A 17,361-nucleotide genomic window follows, 5' to 3' on the forward strand; every position below is an offset into this window, starting at 1 on the left:
TCCGACCACCAGTTCCGGGGCTGGTATCTGCGCGCGTCCTCCACAGCAGTGCGGCCCCTGGACAGGCTCACAGGCTGCACGTCTCCCGGGGCAAGGCGACCCCGCGCCAGCGCAGACGCGCCCAAGCCGGCCCTTCCAGAAAGGGGGCGCACCGGGACTTACCTCTCCAGAAGCGGGTTCACTGGGGTCGACCCCTCCAGAAAGTTGCGCGCAGGGACCGAGGCTTCCAGGAGGGGAAAGACGCAGAGCCTGCGCAGCCCCTCCCCGCAAGTGCCCGGCGCGCCCCTCCCCCAGCCCGGCCCCGAGGGCGCACACCTGCTCCCGCGGTGGCGCCGGCCGGGCCTGCGCACGTCCTGCCCGGCACCCGGGCCCTCGCGGAGGGCGAGGGAAACTGAGGGTGGGGAGAGAGAGGCCGGCCGGGCGGGCGGGCGATCTGCAGCCACCCAGAACAGCCCTCCATGGGCTGACCGTGCTCAATTCAAATGCAGTCCTCCGGGTCATTAGCAGGGTGTATTTGTCATAAGAGGACAGCACACATTGTAACGTTTTGTTCGCTTGATTTAGAACTTCATTGTTTGCACAGAGGGTGAGAGGCTTGCTCCGTGAGCGCCGGGCTGTCCCCCAGGATGCCCCGGGGTGACAGCAACCACCCGGGACCCACGGGGCGGGAAGGGGCTCGCCCCGAGCAGAGGGGCTGCCCTGCCGACCGCACCGAGTGGCTGCTGTCCTCCACCCCAGCCAGAGCACAGCGCTTGCTGAGAATGACCATTCGCCGCGTCCAGAAGGTGCAGTGATTGGGAGCTCAACCACCCCCTTAGGCGAGTGACCAGAAAATTTCTGAACCTGTTCCCCCCACGCCAAAAAATGGCCCCTGTGACACCCACTGTGCTTGGGTCCTTGGCAGTTTCTACCTAACAAGCACGGGGCTTCCAGCAGAGCCTGGCCTTCAGCAGAGGGCAGCTCCCGTGATCGTCAGTCTTCTCCCCACCCCACCTCCTGCACCAGCCTTCTGCCCCATTAGGGCCAGTTGGGGCCCCATCCACAAGCCAGCCCTCCGCCCTGTGCTCAGTGCCCTCTGGCCACCGGGACCTTGAATGGCCTCCCTCCAAGTCACCAGGGAAGGAACTCTAGAGCCAGGTGACCCAGGACCAAATCCCAGCTCCACCTGGTACTGTGTGACCTGGAGCAAGTGGCTTAACCTCTCTGTGCTCAGTTTCCCCATCTATAAAATGGGGTTGATAATGCCCACCTTATAGATTGTTGTGAGAAGTAAGCGATTCACTGTGTCAAATATACAGGACAGTACCTGACACGTCATCAGCACCAGGTAGGTAGGTGTTGCTGTTGCTATACCACGTCACTATCACAGGAATGCATGAAGAGCAAGGACTCAGGACACTGACTGTGTTGAGGGTAATGTGCACATTTCCCTAGTGAACAGTTTTGGTCAAGTTCAAAGAGAAGACTCATTAGCGGGACAGCAGTTACACTAAGTGGCTCTTCAACAGGACCTCTAGCAAAGAGGTCCCCCCGTCCCCCCTCAGACCACACCCCCAAGGCTTCATGGGCCTGCGGAGTCCCACTGGCAGGGCCCTCACTCAGGGAACCCACGCTGTTCAACACTCTGCTGTCACCTTGAAATGCATCATTGTATCTTTGGACTTGTGTTTGCTAGGTGCAGTCTCAGGGGACGACGTGCGTGCCCACCTGTCCCCCGCCACCCCGTTCACACAGCGTGGAGTCCCAGTGCCCCTGTGCATGGGAGGTCCCTGAGCCTCAGAGCAAGTACAGGTGAGCCTGTTACATCTATGAGCCCGCAGCAGGGAGCCCGCAGCCCTGAAAGGCCATGCTTTCCGTTCAAACCACAACTTGCTTCGTACACAGAAAGAAGGCAACAGCGTTCCAAGAGCCACGCATGACCAGGAACCCTGTCTGTCCCTCTGCCCGGTATCCCTCGTGCTGGCTGACCACTCACGGTGAACTGACAGGAGGCAAAGATGGTACCCAGACACCCCCTCACCACCACCCCGGGCCCTTCCTCCTGCATCAGCCAGGGCAGTGTTGAGAGAATGCGCACCCATCAAGAAGGGGAATAAAAGGTAGAGTTTTGTGCAGCATTTCCAACGTCTGGTAACAAAATACACATGCACGCCCAAACTATAAAAACTGTCATTTCACATCCTCCATGTACCGGTAAATGCTCTCGTATTTGCACTTAAAGTTGCCATTGCACGATACAAAGAAAAGCGGACTCCGGCTAATAATTTACATCTTTCTTTACCAGGGCATTAAACAGCAACACTTTAACACCGTGACACAGAGAACGTGGAAGGAAACGCTTTATGTTTTAGCACCTCTAAGGGCACTTGTTCCTGCTCTATGAACAAAGGGCCGGAGTTTTCATTTGGCACTGGGCCCAGCACTCAGGCCCCACCGAGGTGATGCAGGAGGCTGCTTCCCAGGAGAGGCAAGTGCCCTGAGGAGCACTCTTCCGGAACAGGACACACTTAGGGAACGGAGGGCCCGACACAGAGCCCGGCGCGGTGCTTGTGAGCCACCTGCTCGGCTGCCCCGCCTCCAGAGCCTGACAGCCAGACCCACACACCCTGCCCAGCAGGACGCAATGACGCTGGAGTGAGACCCTCAGGACACACGAGGGACAAGTGCCCTGGACTGCATCAATCCTGGCCAGATCTCCACTGTGGGCCCAGAAACAGCTGGGGCCTCTTCCCTGCCTGCACCAGATGGCCTGGAACCTTCCTCTAGAGGGAGGAGGGAGGGAGGGAGGGGCTCTCTGAGGGCATCCAAGCTCCTATCTGTCACCATGGCCCTTTTTTAAAACACAAAACACAGAGCAATAGCATAAAAAACTATGTAAACGCCGGTAAAAATACCAAGCTTCTCTTCTTCCTGAATAGACTCCATATCCAGGTTCCAGGCCTGGGTTTGAAGGCTGGGCTGTACTTGGTTCCTGGAGACGGGAACCCTAACCCCCTAACTCCAGGCCACGTGGCAGGCATCCCCCCGGCGACCCCACTAAGGGTCAGGCCCTCCCTCTAGGTGTTCATACAGGAAACTTAAACAAAACACGTTGTTTTAGGAGATGGTTAAAAATTATCTACAAGAGAAAACCATTTAGATGAAGGTGGGGGAGCACACGAAAGGCCTTTTTGGTCACCTAATTTTTACACAGCCACGGTACTCCTGACGGATTTCGGAAGCCCAAGACCTCTGGCTGTAGCCGTTGTGCCGCGATGCCCAAAGCACAGTGCTCAGGGCTGGAGTTTGTGTCCCTCCTGGCTCAGACCCCCTCCCTGGACCCCTGCGAAGTAACTTAGATGCACCGGAGCCTTCCTCGGGGGATGCTGCTGCCTCAGCGAGGCGGCGCGTGGGGAGCCCGGACACACACCCGACACACGCCCTCCCTGTTGGGCCTGAATGCCCTGAAGCTGGCCGAACTCACGTCTTCCGGATCTGAACGTCTGTGAACATCAGACAAAGCCCCTAGCATTCTGAAACCAGAGTGGGGTTACTAACTATAAAACCCCGTCTTTGAAATTACCCATTTTGGTGAATGAGGCACCAACTTCTATCCATTCCTACAACTCAACGTCTGAAATGGGGTATAAAAAAAATGAATTTATCTGCAAAGAACCAAATTACTTTTATTTTGGAAAAAAAATATGTGAATTGTGGTAACAAGTACCTATTGTCACATTTAAGAAAACTGACTTTAGGGGCTTCCCTGGTGGCACAGTGGTTGAGAGTCCGCCTGCCGATGCAAGGGGACATGGGTTCATGCCCCGGTCCGAGAGGATCCCACACGCCGCGGAGTGGCTGGGCCCGTGAGCCATGGCCGCTGGGCCTGCGCGTCCGGAGCCTGTGCTCCGCAATGGGAGAGGCCACAGCAGTGAGAGGCCCGCGTACCGCAAAAAAAACAAAAACAAAAATTGACTTTAATTAAAACCTAAATCGAAAATCATGCTTCATATTTCAGTCTTAAGCTTTGAACTTCTGATTTGGCCACGCGATAGGTCTTATTTTTGTAATTCCTTCCAATGAGGCAGGTAATGATTACCTACATCAAGTCATTCAAATGTATTACAGCTGTTTCAGAGGTCAATTAAACTTCGTAGCATGACTAGAAACGTAGCTTTCTTTAAAAATAAGTTAATACAATGAGATTTTCTAATTATAAACATATGCTTCCTATTTTTAAAAATTTGTCTCTATCTCAAACTCATCAGGAGGTTTTCTGTAAAGTTTGCAAAGGGAAAATCATTTTTTTCTTCCTTCTTGAGCAAGTTAGTGATCAGTCAAGATGGACAGCCTGAAGTTCCTGACCGAGGCCAGGAACAGCACGGCTGCCCTGCAAGGCTCAGCTGTCCCACAGGATGACACAAGGTCCCCGTCATCACCAGGGCAAGGCCAACCACCCCCCCATCCTTTTGCGCCCCAAGGGCCATTTACATTATTTTAGCAAGTCTCAGCACATTTACCTCCTAGGCCTTCTTCAAATCAATCCTTGGACTACAAAGTAACAGGTGGTAAGAAAGAGGAAGGATGAACTGCCCTACCCAGTGCTCAGGAGAGGGACAGACTTCCGCCAGAGCCCAGAGTCCCGGCCAGTCACCCAGCATTTCCCATTACAGGTACAAAGGCAACTTAATTCCATACACCGTGATGGGGTGGCCGCGTGGAGGTGGCGAGCCTCAGGTCTAGGGAGTCATATAATCCCGGACGGAAATCTCAGCCCAAGCCTGCAGCTGAGCCTTTGTGCTAATAGCACAACTCACTTATCTCCCTAAGTCCCTCACCCAAATTCCCAACTCCTTTCATTGGTTTTATTTTTTCTTTCCACTTCTGGTTACAAAGCAAAATCAGAGTCTTTTTGTTTTGTTTTTTTTTAGTCCCTTCCTGCAAGCTATTTCCCCAAGTGGATACCAATTCCCGAAAAACCCGTCCCTCGCGAGGAAGTTGCCTCCAGGCTCGACACACGAGCCTTGGGGAGCTTCCTGCTTCCTCAGTGAGCCCTCCTGGTTCCCATGGAACAGTCACTTTCTTGAAGGGCAACCTGGGGGTTAAAAGACGAAGTCGTAATGGCAGCCAGTGCCAGCATCCCCAGCACCCTGCACGGTGACCTGCCGCTCCCCAGCCCCAGGCCCACCACGAGCCCCATGTCACAAGCGAACTCAAGCACAGGGAACCACGGAGGCGAGGAGCTGGCAGGGCTGGGCCGTGCAGAGGCCCCTGGCCCCCCAGCAGACAACAGCGCTTCCCAGCCCTTCTATCCACAGGCACGCCCCTACTCCCCCAAACCAGACAAACTCGCTAAAACCCTCACACAGCCCCTGCCCCAAGTCTGCTCCCAACAAAGTTCAAACTTGCAACATCCAAACGACACCCTGTCACCTTCCCTGCCAACGGTCTCTCGGGTGCTGAGAACTACTTTGTCTCCAGGATTTGTGGATCCCAGAGAAGATGACAATTTTGACAGAACGTTATGACTAGGACAGGCTTGCTGGTTAGGAAATCTGATCGGGGATTACCTATGGAATGTGACATTCCACCAGGCACAAGAATCACCTGCCTTACTCCTACAATATACCCAGAAAAGTCAATGAGGAATGGCTATCAGTTTGCATGGAGGCATCTTGGCCCTCCCAACGTCTAGCTGGAAACACCTGCAAAACAGAAACCTGCGCCACTGTCACTCCAACATACCTAGAGCCAACGGACCCAAAAACTAACAGAATTCAAGAGGACAACCTCACGTTCAACACAGGGACAACTCCCCAAAAACTCTGAACACTCATCCCAACCCAAACCGTGATGCTCAAACAAGGAAGATACAGTCAAAGTTTTTCATCATGCAAGAGTCACCTGAAGGAAGGGAAGGCTGTCCTAAAACGCACATAGCATCTTACATTATCAGAGCAACACCTCTGGCCAGAAGGGTGGTTCCCAAATTGGAGGTCAGCGTGTTTGTTATATATTTGTTATATATTTTGTTACATATATATTATATATATATTATATATTATATATATATTTTTTGTTTACCTGAATGGGCAAGAGGGAAAAAGAAAACAAACTAGTAAATGTACTGTTGTGATTGCAAAGACACTGTTGCCTGGGATAAGGTGAGGTTAAAATTTGACTTAGTAGAAAATATACCAGGACAGGTAGCACTCGTGGAGAGAGCAGAAATCATGAAAGCGGCGTGCAGGCAATTTAGGTTTAGGATAAAAGCACACAAGGAAATTAGGGACCCCTCTGTGAGCCACACACATCCCTGAAGCCAATGGCTTAATAAAATTTCAGTCAAAATTCCATTTCCATCTGCATTTTAAAGGTTTGCTTATACAGTTATTTTCATTTTAAGTGGAAAAATGTAGTTCATAGACTAATGCCCAGAAGAGACCCACCTGATTACACACAGTGGCAGAAATACCCACCATGATGGGTGTCCTCCTCCCGGCAGGAAGCAAGGCCACATCCACCTTTATGATCTCGTGCAGATGTCTCTGTAACACACACCAGGGCATCAGCTCCCTCCTCTCCACACAACCAAAAAGCAGAGAAATGGCCTGCCGCTCAAGAGACAGGAAAAGCCAGCGCCCTGGTGAAGGGCTAACCTGCGTTTCCTACTGTTTCTCTTACCTAAATTGCTGGCCTCTGCACCCCTTTCCTTACAACCACCAGACAGTTTTCAGATGGACAGGCTGGGAAAACTCAATGAGGTTAACATGTGCCACGGGTACCAGAAAAGTCTAAGAACCATGACAGTGGATTCAACCGTCTGTTTAAGGCATGCACAGCACAGGCCTACTGGAGCAACTGTTTTTTTCAATACGTTGGATGCAGGATCAAAAATACTACTGAGGGCTTCCCTGGTGGTGCAGTGGTTGAGAGTCCGCCTGCCGATGCAGGGGACGCGGGTTCGTGCCCCGGTCCGGGAGGATCCCACAAGCCACGGAGCAGCTGGGCCCGTGAGCCATGGCCGCTGAGCCTGCACGTCCGGAGCCTGTGCTCCGCGGCAGGAGAGACCACAACAGTGAGAGGCCCGCGTACCACCAAAAAAAAAAAAAAAAAAAAACTATTGAAATTTTCATGGAATTCTGGACGTTCTCCACATACTTAAGGGCTAAATCAATACTTTCAATACAATGATTAAAATAAGTTGTGATGTGTAAGGCACAACTCGACAACACCATTCTGCTGCCAGGCTACCATCCTTGTACAAGTTATGAAAGAAGCCTTACGGACACACCCACTGAGAAGTCACCTTCCTCTCAAACGTTTCTTGGTACTACGCTGCTGGGGCTTTCTGAGACGGGTCCTCAATCTGCAGACGCCTGACACTGCCACTGCGACTTCACCAGGCCCAGCTCAGTGATGCTGTCAGGACAAGGTCTGCAGCGGAATTTTCTGAGCTGTAAAGAGATCTTCGGCCAGTGAGGGGAGCCACTGGTTTGGTCTATGAGTGGCTCTAAATACTGCTGTGGTTCAGACTCTCACAGTTCTTCACTCTCTGAAGCCTGTCTATTTCTTAACTGCTTCAAGATGCCCACATGTGATGAAAAAGAGATGAAAAGTGGGTTGATTATAGTAACTATATGTCTAACACCACTGTAAAGACACACTTTTTTACACAATTATTTTTAACTGAACTTGAAGGTGTTTATTGCATTCTATTTTTGGTGGAAAAAACGTTGCATACGTGTGTTTAGCCCAACCTTGTGAAATCCACAAAGTGCAGCTGGGGACGAGCACTTTCTACAGCTAGTCCTCTCCTGAGGGCTCAGTCGTGAACTGCTCCACTGGAGTGAAGTCCTTCTTGCAGCAGCCGGGCACCAAGTCTAACGTTTATTAATTTTCTCCTTTCAGTATAGGCAGCAACTCACCATTTTCTTTCAGTTCCTAAAAATAAAAAAGGAAACAATAATATCATGCATACGTATATATAAAAGATGAAAACATCTAAACAATGAAAGATCGCATCTGTATCAGAGAACCCAAAGAAACACCTTATTGGATGAAAACTCCAGTCCATCAACACACCTGAACAAAGGATCATGCCATAAAAACTGGGTACACTATCACAGTACAAAATTAAAGTTAAAAGGCATTCTAAAACGAACACCAACAGATTTTTTAGCATTAGCGAATACAGCAATGAGAGCAACATGATGAAGCTTCCTATTTAAACAATAGCAATAAACAGGGAAAACGAACTTTGAGTGACTGAAAAATGAAACGCTGTGATATTAAGGTCCACTCAGATACAATGCACATGACACCTGCGGCCCTACAGGTGGTAAACAGGCTTCACTATTTCAACCAAACTTGGAAAAGCCATGGTACTAGTACGTAAATGTAAAGGCCAGAAACTGTTAAAGAGATGAAGTAATTCAGAAAGTTTTTTGTGCCTATCTTTCAGATCTAAAATATGGAATACAGCCATCAAGTTTAAAACATGACCATGGAGGATAAATAAGATTTTCTAGTTTAAGGTAAACACTTAATTTGATAGAACATTTCAGGTTCTTCCTAAGCTGCATGAACATCAATGAATAAAACCACTAAAATCCACTCACACTGCTCTCTGGATTGAACCCAAACAGGCATGATCCTGTCACACAAACTCAGACAGCAAGGTCTTGGGATCTTCTACCCATTTAACAAGCAGACGTCCAGCTACACCAAAAGGCCAAACAGGGCCTCTCAGAGCACACAACTCAGAAGCAGCAGCAGGCCACGCGGCAAGGTGGGTGGGCCGGGTGGCCCTCAGGTGGAATCTGGCCACGGCTCCCTGGCTGCGACAGGGCAGACAGCTCCCCTAACTTCTGTCCATTTCCTCACCCGCTGGAGGAGGAGACGCGGCAGCCTACACGAAGAGCCAGAGGGGCCTGCCTGGCGTGGCACAGGCCCTTCGGATGCCGCTGTGACTGTGAGCCAGTGGGTTAAACAGCAACGGATCTAAATATTCTGCCTCTCAACTGTTTCTGCATCCAAACAGTCTGCGGTGATGAACCATTCGCCCTTTGGAGGTAACGGTAACACACTGTGTGCATGTTAACCAGCAGATGTTTTCCTCAGGACACTGGCCTGTGGAGTCACTGAGTCTCCAAGCCGTTCATTCTTTCAGTAGCCACTCAACCACCAAAACGGCGTTCACGGCTCCTGCTGAGCGCAGTCAGGATTAACCCGCTGGCAACACAGCTGAGGCTTGAAGTTGGGGGTCTCCAACCCCTGGGCCACGGACCGGTACGAGGCCTGTTAGGAACCGGGCCGCACAGCAGGAGGCGAGCGGCGGACAGCGAGCGAAGCCTCACCTGCCACTCCCCATCGCTCACGTCACCGCCTGAGCCACCCAGCCCCGCCCCCCGTCCGTGGAAAAACTGTCTTCCACGAAACCAGCCCCTGGTGCCAAAAAGGTTGGAGACCGCTGCTTTAAGTGACCTAAAGGTGAAGAACTGCCCTCTGCCAGAAACAGACCAAAGTGGCAACCTAACAACTATTCCCAGTTATCTTCTCAAAGAAAAATGTTAACACTATCGCACGTTTCCAAATGCGTAAGTTCTTAGCAGGTGAACACAGAAAGTCATATAACGAACACCCTGTTATATACCTAAGAAGAAGTTGCCCGTGCAGCTCAGCTTTAGAATTAAATGAGATTTATTGATTGTATCTCCCCAAGAGCTACCAGTGGCTGAGGTACAGGCCATCAAACATTCAGACAAGAACAGGCTCAAGGGTATTCTGGTCGGAAGACAGTTTGTGTCTTACAAAAATAAAAAATAGATATAAGATAACGAATGCAGATCTATTTTTGTTGCCTCAGGGCTATTCAAAAGCCACTGTGTTAAACATTTTTTTTCCCTCCAGGAATGAGACAGTTTATTGGGGAAATGCCTCACTGGCTTGCTCAAGAAGTGTGATGTCAAACCTGGAACTGGACAGGAGACAAAATCTGGGCAGATGAAACCGTGGCCCTGTGTTCAGAAAACCTACCAGCACTCAGGGCTGGGCCAGAGGTCTTTCACGGTACGAAAGCATGAGTTAAAAACTTTCATTTTATAACTAGAGACAGCAGTACTTACCACTTGCTTTCCACTTAAGATACCAGGGATCTGACCTCAGGGAAAATCCTCTAACCGGCGAGGCCGAGGAGGGCCTGAGCCCCGGCAGCTCCACCACCCGCCTTTCGTGAAGGCTGGCGCTTCTGGAGCAGAGCCCTGCATTCCTGCCCAGGCCCTCCTGTGCCCACCCACTGCCACCCTCCTCCCACACCATGACGCCCAGGGTGGGCCTGGGTCGGGGGTAGGGTTTGAGGACGTGAAAGCTGCAGCTGCCTTCTGGGGTCCTGGGCTAATCAGGAGAGCACCGGAGCACACAGGTGCTACCAGGTAAGGGTGCCCTAAGTTCTGGACTTGAAATTCTATAAGAAAAATCATGTTCATTTAAAATTCAGTTAGAATTTACTTAAAGCAAACCAAAGAAGGAAATTCATCATTAAAGACATGTAAGAAACAGCGTCCTTGAAACACGCTTACGATCTGACAGAGCTCTCCAGTGTTCTAGCACCTGAGAATCAAAGGGGGACTTGGAGATGACCTCAGGTCTCGGGGACACAGCCAGCAGGTCCAGGCCGACACTAGGTCTCAGGCCCTCGGGCCCTTAGCCCGGTGCTCTTCACGCCATCACCAAAGTGCATGTGAGTAAAGCAAAATAAAATGACACCAGAAAACAACATAATTACGATAATATAAATAGAAAAGGACAGGAGAACTTCAGGAGCAAGGGCAGAGCGAACACTTCTGGCCGGAAAGACTCTGTAAGTGACTCACAGAGAAAGGCCCTGAAGGGTACAGAAAGCATACTTCAGTATGAGATATGCAAGGAAATCCAAAGCAGAGACAGGGTGAAGGAAAGCTGAAAACATGGAAGAACTTAGTACAGTGTGAATAAAACAAGTTCTGAGCTCGGCCACACCCGGAGCCGCTCTGAATGCCCAGTCACACTTCAGACCCTGGTCAGCAGTCCCTCAAGAGCTGGAGGAGGTTGTGAAAGGACCCAGCGTGGCAGGAAAGGCCACACAGTAAGGGGGCTGATTTGCCCGGATGAGGTGAGAGCTGAGAGAACGACAGATATTATGGTCGTAAAGATGGTAATGCTGGTCTAGAAGTGATTAGATATGAGGCCAGGAAAGAACATCGAGGACAACCCCAATGAAATAATTTTCAAACGCGCCCGGGTTTTCAGTTCTCTGGGCTCCCAGACGAACGAATCCCAACCTCACCTTAACGATGTCCAATCCTCCAACAAGCTCCCCTTTCACATACAGCTGAGGGTATGTCGGCCAATTGGAATAAGTTTTTAATCCTTGCCGAACCTACGGAAACAACAGGGACCCTGAAACCTTCCTGTCAGATTAGGATTAAATGATAATCCTAACGATTAAAACTAAGATAAAGGACAAAACATAAAACATAGAACTTACTTCTTCATCCTCCAAGATATCAAATGTCTCATATTCAACACTACAAAAAAGGAGAAAACATTTTAACAAGAAATACAGTTTTAGACAAAAATTATAAGAACTATTTGGTGTTCCAAAAGGTCAAGAAAAGTAAAACTATTTTGTTGCTAACAAAATTTACTGTGGAAACATAGAAATGATTTTACTTCTTAATCTGTCAGGTACTACACAGAATAAGTCATCCCAAGAAACGAATTTATCTGGAGTTTTCTCTACAGTGTCAGGTCAGACAGGGGTCGGCGACCTTTCTGTAAAGGGTGAGGCAGTAAACATCTAGGCCCTGCGAGCCATACAGCCTCTGCTCCAACCACTCACCTCTGCTGTGAAACACAGAAGCAGCCAGACAAGGCAGAGATGAAAGGACAGTGTTTCAATAAAACTCGATTTACGTAAGTAGGCAGCCAGTTGCAGTTTGCCAAGTTCAGGCTAGACTCAGCGTTCATGCAGGCCTGTCGTTAACACCCTCGCTCCATTTCCAGCCCCCTCGGCACTGCTGCTTCCTAACCTACTGGCAGCTGCTTAGGGTGCAGGAGGGAGCAGCCCTGCTGGTGCCCATGGATGGAGGCTGGGGGCTCACCAGCTGGGAAAAGACATTGCCAACCAAAGCAGACGTGCTTTCCACACAGCAATAAACTTTATCACAGAACACACACGCTATACTTTTTCTTTTTAATTATTTATTTTTGGCTGCGTTGGGTCTTCGTTGTTGCGCGCAGGCTTTCTCTAGCTGCGGCAAGCAGGGGCTACTCTTAGTTGCGGTGCACAGGCTTCTCATTGCAGTGGCTTCTCTTGCCGCGGACCATAGGCTCTAGGTGCACAGGCTTCAGTAGTTGTGACTCATGGGCTCAGCAGTTGTGGCTCACGGGCTCTAGAGCGCAGGCTCAGTAGTTGTGGCACACGGGCTTAGTTGCTCCGTGGCACGTGGGATCTTCCCGGACCAGGGATCAAACCCATGCCTCCTGCACTGGCAGGCGGATTCCTAACCACTGCGCCACCAGGGCAGTCCCACGTGCTATTTTCAATATGCACGAAACCAGTGAAAGTGTTGTGGCTTTATGCCATGTAATGAACACTACTTGTATAAATTAATGAAAATTCAACCACATCTACTCGGGGAGGATTTCATTACAAGGTGGTCAAAGAATTAGTAAGAATGTAAGATTGAATTCCTGCAGGGAGATTGTGGGTACACGTGCAATTCCAAAAATTGGCCAAAGAAAATGCCACATATAAAGAAACAAATTTTGTCTTCCATAAAACCAAAACCATCTTCATAGGGAAATCTTGTTTACTGAGTGAACACATTCCAAAGAAGACTGTCCACAATGCAGGAAACAGTCAAAAACATAACCTGACAGGATAATCAGCACCAAGTACCAAAAAAGGAATGTTTGAAAGAAGAGCAAAAAAGATTTAAAAAAAAAAAAGAATCACCCAATGTAAGTCTCCCTTCAAGTTTAACTAAGGACGCAGATCTCCTAATTGAAACAGTACAATACAAATATGAGTTCTGGAACTATCTATAAAGGATCTAAGAAGTGCTGGGCCTAAATGTACATAGGTATACAGAGTCACAGCAGCCCATATGTCTCCCAGAAGTTCACTGTAAAGGGTGCTTTTCACACCCAATACACACTAGGTACTCAGCCCCTCAAGGCACACATATTTTGGCTAGGGAAGGAACAGACAAGTGCAAGAATGGAGGAAAGGGGCTTCCCTGGTGGCGCAGTGCTTGAGAGTCCGCCTGCCGATGCAGGAGACCGTGGTTCGTGCCCCAGTCCGGGAAGATCCCACATGCCGCAGAGCGGCTGGGCCCGTGAGCCAAGGCTGCTGAGCCTGTGCGTCCAGAGCCTGTGCTCCGCAACGGGAGAGGCCACAGCAGTGAGAGGCCCGCGTACCGCAAAAAAAAAAAAAAAAAAAAAAGAATGGAGGAAAGGAATAAAGCGCCAGGAGCTTCCTCCACATTCTAATGGCTCTCAGCAAGACCGCGGGCCACTCAAGTTAACAGACCCTGGGAGGCGTTTAGCCAGTCTCGAGCCGGGAGGGCACTCTCTCCCAACGAAGGCGCTCCACTGGGGGTTAACTGGTGCTTCCAATCCAATGAGAATTAGACAGACATGGGACAGAAAGTCAAGTTATGGAGACTTTCCACCAAATACTTGAGCGGTGATGGGCCCAGGGTTGTCCTACCCTGGCCTCAGGACCTGAGGGGACACACTGGCACTAGGGAGAGGTGGCCTGAGGGCAACTGGCTGGGATCTGTGGCAGAGGGAAGACAGAGAAAGGGGGCATAAAAAAACAACCAAAGCCAAGCCGGCCTCTCCTACATCCTGGGGCGGGGTGAAAACAAGGCAGCTGGAGGCCACAGGACAAAAGCAACTAGACTCTCCTCTGTGAAATGTCACAATCATTTGAAGAGAACAACTGTGTTTCTTCTTTGGTCCCTAAAGTTGTATTTGAACCTGTGCTACTCTACCCTGCCCAAGAATGCCCAAATGCTTCAGAGATGACTTCCCGTGTCACTTCACAGGGTCGGCTAGTCTATTTAAAGCTACGGTTAGGGGCTTCCCTGGTGGCACAGTGGTTGGGGGTCCGCCTGCTGATGGAGGGGATGCGGGTTCGTGCCCCGGTCCGGGAGGATCCCACGTGCCGCGGAGCGGCTGGGCCCGTGAGCCATGGCCGCTGAGCCTGCGCGTCCGGAGCCTGTGCTCCGCAACGGGAGAGGCCACAGCAGTGAGAGGCCCGGGTACCGCAAAAAAAAAAAAAAAAAAAAAAAAAAAAAAAAAAAACTACGGTTAGAATCCTTACAATATTGAAAAGAAGCAGTTGAGAAATAATAAGGAAGAAAGATAAGCAGAAACATTTGACAACCCCATAGAACATGTGCTAAGTATCTCCAAACAAGTGGTTTGGTGTTTTCTTTGTTTTCGTTTTTCTTTTAATAAATTTATTTATTTTATTTATTTATTTCTGGCTGCGTTGGGTCTTCGTTGCTGCGCACGGGCTTTCTCTAGCTGCAGGGAGCAGGGGCTACTCTCCGTTGCGGTGCGCGGGCTTCTCATTGCTGTGGCTTCTCTTGTTGCAGAGCACAGGCTCTAGGCGTGTGGGCTTCAGTAGTTGTGGCACGTGGGCTCAGTAGTTGTGGCACACGGCGGGCTCTAGAGCGCAGGCTCAGTAGTTGTGGCTCACGGGCTTAGCTGCTCCGCGGCCTGTGAGACCTTCCCAGACCAGGGCTCGAACCCGTGTCCCCTGCACCGGCAGGCGGATTCTTAACCACTGCACCACCAGGGAAGTCCCAAGTGGTTTGGTTTTTAACCACAAAACTCAACTACAATTTTCTTACCCGGCAGCTCCATCACTAAGGAGAGCAAAAGCATGAGCTCTGCAATTTAGTTTACCCTATTTCTCAGATCCAGACAATGGATCTTAATATGTATCCTATCAGTTTCATGAACTATTTGGAAACTAGAATATTTTTTTAAAGAAAATTAAAAACCTATAATACACTTTCCCTAAAATATCTTTATGCATGGTAAGAACTCAGTTGTCAAGTTTCCTCTGGGAAAGTAGACAAAGAGTTATTCTGATGACTGCCAGAATACCTCCTCTATGTTACCGATAGGTTGGACACTGGCCAGAAAATTCTATTGTGGTCTAAGCTAAAGCATTCGCAAAACGTCAGAGCAAAAATAAATAGATAAAAATATATGAACAGATATAACAACTGAAAAGCATCAGTGGCAGAACTGAAAAGTTAGCATTTCTTAAAACATACCATTTGAAAACAAGATTTACTTACCCAGTACTATTTAGTATTTCCAGAATCTGTCTGCTGAAGCCACACTTGGCTTCCTAAATTTAGAAAAAAACCAATTTTAGGATGAACTGCATTTCCCGCACAGCCCACTAGCATGGTTGTATCTCATGCTCTGTCAAGGGGGACAGCACCTGCAGAAGGCAGCCACCTCCCAGGGCCGCTTCACATCAAGAGCCGTCAGAGGAATAAGACCTGCACCTTCAGGACTGACCCATCCAGACGTCGTCCGAGACGCACAGCCCCTAGACTTACCTCAGTTTGTAGCCACTGGAGATGACCCGTGCTCTAACATTATAACCTTTGTGGTCAGAAAGGTCCTGAGTTAAACCCTGAGGCTTCTCTTGCCCCTTCTCTATTTCACTCAGACGGCCTCAACTCCACCTTTCTGCAATGATTAGGGTCATTGTTTTCCTACTCCCAACTGGACTTCTACTCCCACTTTTTAAATCTTTACACTATAGAGCACCAAACTTTTCTGAGGTTATGGGAAAATCTTACAGTTTTTTTCACGCCCCAGGATTCCAACTCCCAATCCTTTGGGAAAGACCTGGCACCACATAAACACCTTAACTGCACTAATGATTCTGTTCCCAGAATTTATGCATACTTCCTGGGCTTCCAGGAAAAAAAGGATAAAAATCTGCTTTAAATAACCACCAAGAAGAAAAAAAAAAGGTATAACGCGGGAAGTAGAGAACCAAACTGCACACTCCAGGAGTCGACAGCAGCTAACAGAACCAGTCCAGTGTTAACAGTGCTGACCACGTTAGCTCACAAAGTTTGGCAGCAGGAAGAAATGCACCCCACTGAGATTTGATGATAAAGTCAAGCAAAATGTAGATCACTTTGTTTGATCTCCATAAGCACCAACTGAGGCCTGGATAACTTCCTGCTACCACTACAGCTTCATTAGCTAAAGCCAGGAAAAAAAGATTTAAGTGTCCCCTTGCTGCAGATAACATCAAAAGAAATTTAAAATAAAACCATTTTGGAGTTCTTTACCTGTTTGTTTCCTTTCATAAAGAGCATCACAGAAGCTTTATTTGTCAGTACTTTGAGCCTGAAGAGAGAAAATGGATATAAAACGGCTCAGCTAAATTACTAAACAGCACTGTCACTCTGCTTCATGAGCAGCGAACATCTTTGAGGGAGAGCAGGATGAGGGTCCACAGCTTTGAGTGGCATTAAACAAGCAAACGCACTGACATTTTCCTTTATTTCACTGTCTCCCTGAGCCACTGTAAAACACAATATGGCTTTTTAAGGCAATGAGTGTGCCTTCAAGTTGCAAGTTAAGCCCATCAACTCACAGAACTAAAAACATAATAACCAACTCAATAAGGAATTGTTCAGTAAGGGACCTACACACTGAGCCCACCCAGAATTTCCAGAACTACACGTGTGTGTCCCTTTCCCATCATGAGGCCCGCATGGCTCTACACTCTTCACGCCCACAAGGTCCCACCTGGAGGGAGAAGCGCTAAATCTTGGAGCACCAACCAACACCAGCTGCTAAAATCAAATGCTCTCGTCTTGACTTTATGTTTGGTACTTTATACCATCTTTCAAACCTCATGATCTAACTGCTGTCAGGAATGCTAACCATCTACATGCAGCCTAGAGCCCAGTAACGACTCTCAGCAACAGCCCGCAGCAGGACAACGGGCTGCTGAAGGGCCTCTAGGCCCCAGTGGACAATGGTGGTCACAGCACCGTGTTCTCCTCCTTCCACGTGCTCTGGATCATTCATGGCTCCAAATCTCCTCAGAGAAAAAAGGTATCACAAACGAGACACACCAATCATGCACAAAGCTACGTCACATACATGTTCATGTGGTACAATCAGCTAATTCTCAGAAAGACCGCAATCACGCACCTGGAGACCCAACTACCGGGATCCAGGGAACCAAACAGGTCCCTCTGTCCCACCCACAGAGACATGGCCAAGCCCAGGAACTCAGGCTCCTGCACTCTGCTTTCCAGGAGCCCTTTAAATTTT

The 17,361-nt window shown here is 49.2% G+C and overlaps 1 protein-coding gene and 1 long non-coding RNA gene across 3 annotated transcripts in view; both read right to left on the minus strand.

Moving 5' to 3' along the window:
• The window catches only part of LOC132439246 (uncharacterized), a 422,400-nt gene extending 422,222 nt beyond the window's left edge, over positions 1–178 (minus strand). The window contains exon 1 of the long non-coding RNA XR_009522331.1: positions 163–178. This is a non-coding gene — a long non-coding RNA (uncharacterized lncRNA). The remainder of the gene's footprint in view (positions 1–162) is intronic.
• Positions 179–7,641: 7,463 nt separating this feature from the next.
• The window catches only part of GLRX3 (glutaredoxin 3), a 31,063-nt gene continuing 21,343 nt past the window's right edge, over positions 7,642–17,361 (minus strand). For both annotated transcript variants that reach the window (XM_060033830.1, XM_060033831.1), the window contains exons 7-11: positions 16,365–16,422; positions 15,345–15,397; positions 11,507–11,546; positions 11,306–11,398; positions 7,642–7,923 (exon numbers count right to left, since the gene is read on the minus strand). In XM_060033830.1, coding sequence (XP_059889813.1) covers positions 7,873–7,923; positions 11,306–11,398; positions 11,507–11,546; positions 15,345–15,397; positions 16,365–16,422 — 295 coding nt within the window. In that variant the 3' untranslated portion in view covers positions 7,642–7,872. The remainder of the gene's footprint in view (positions 7,924–11,305; positions 11,399–11,506; positions 11,547–15,344; positions 15,398–16,364; positions 16,423–17,361) is intronic.

Source organism: Delphinus delphis, chromosome 16 (genome assembly GCF_949987515.2).
Source record: "Delphinus delphis chromosome 16, mDelDel1.2, whole genome shotgun sequence".
In the NCBI taxonomy this organism is placed as follows: domain Eukaryota; kingdom Metazoa; phylum Chordata; class Mammalia; order Artiodactyla; family Delphinidae; genus Delphinus; species Delphinus delphis.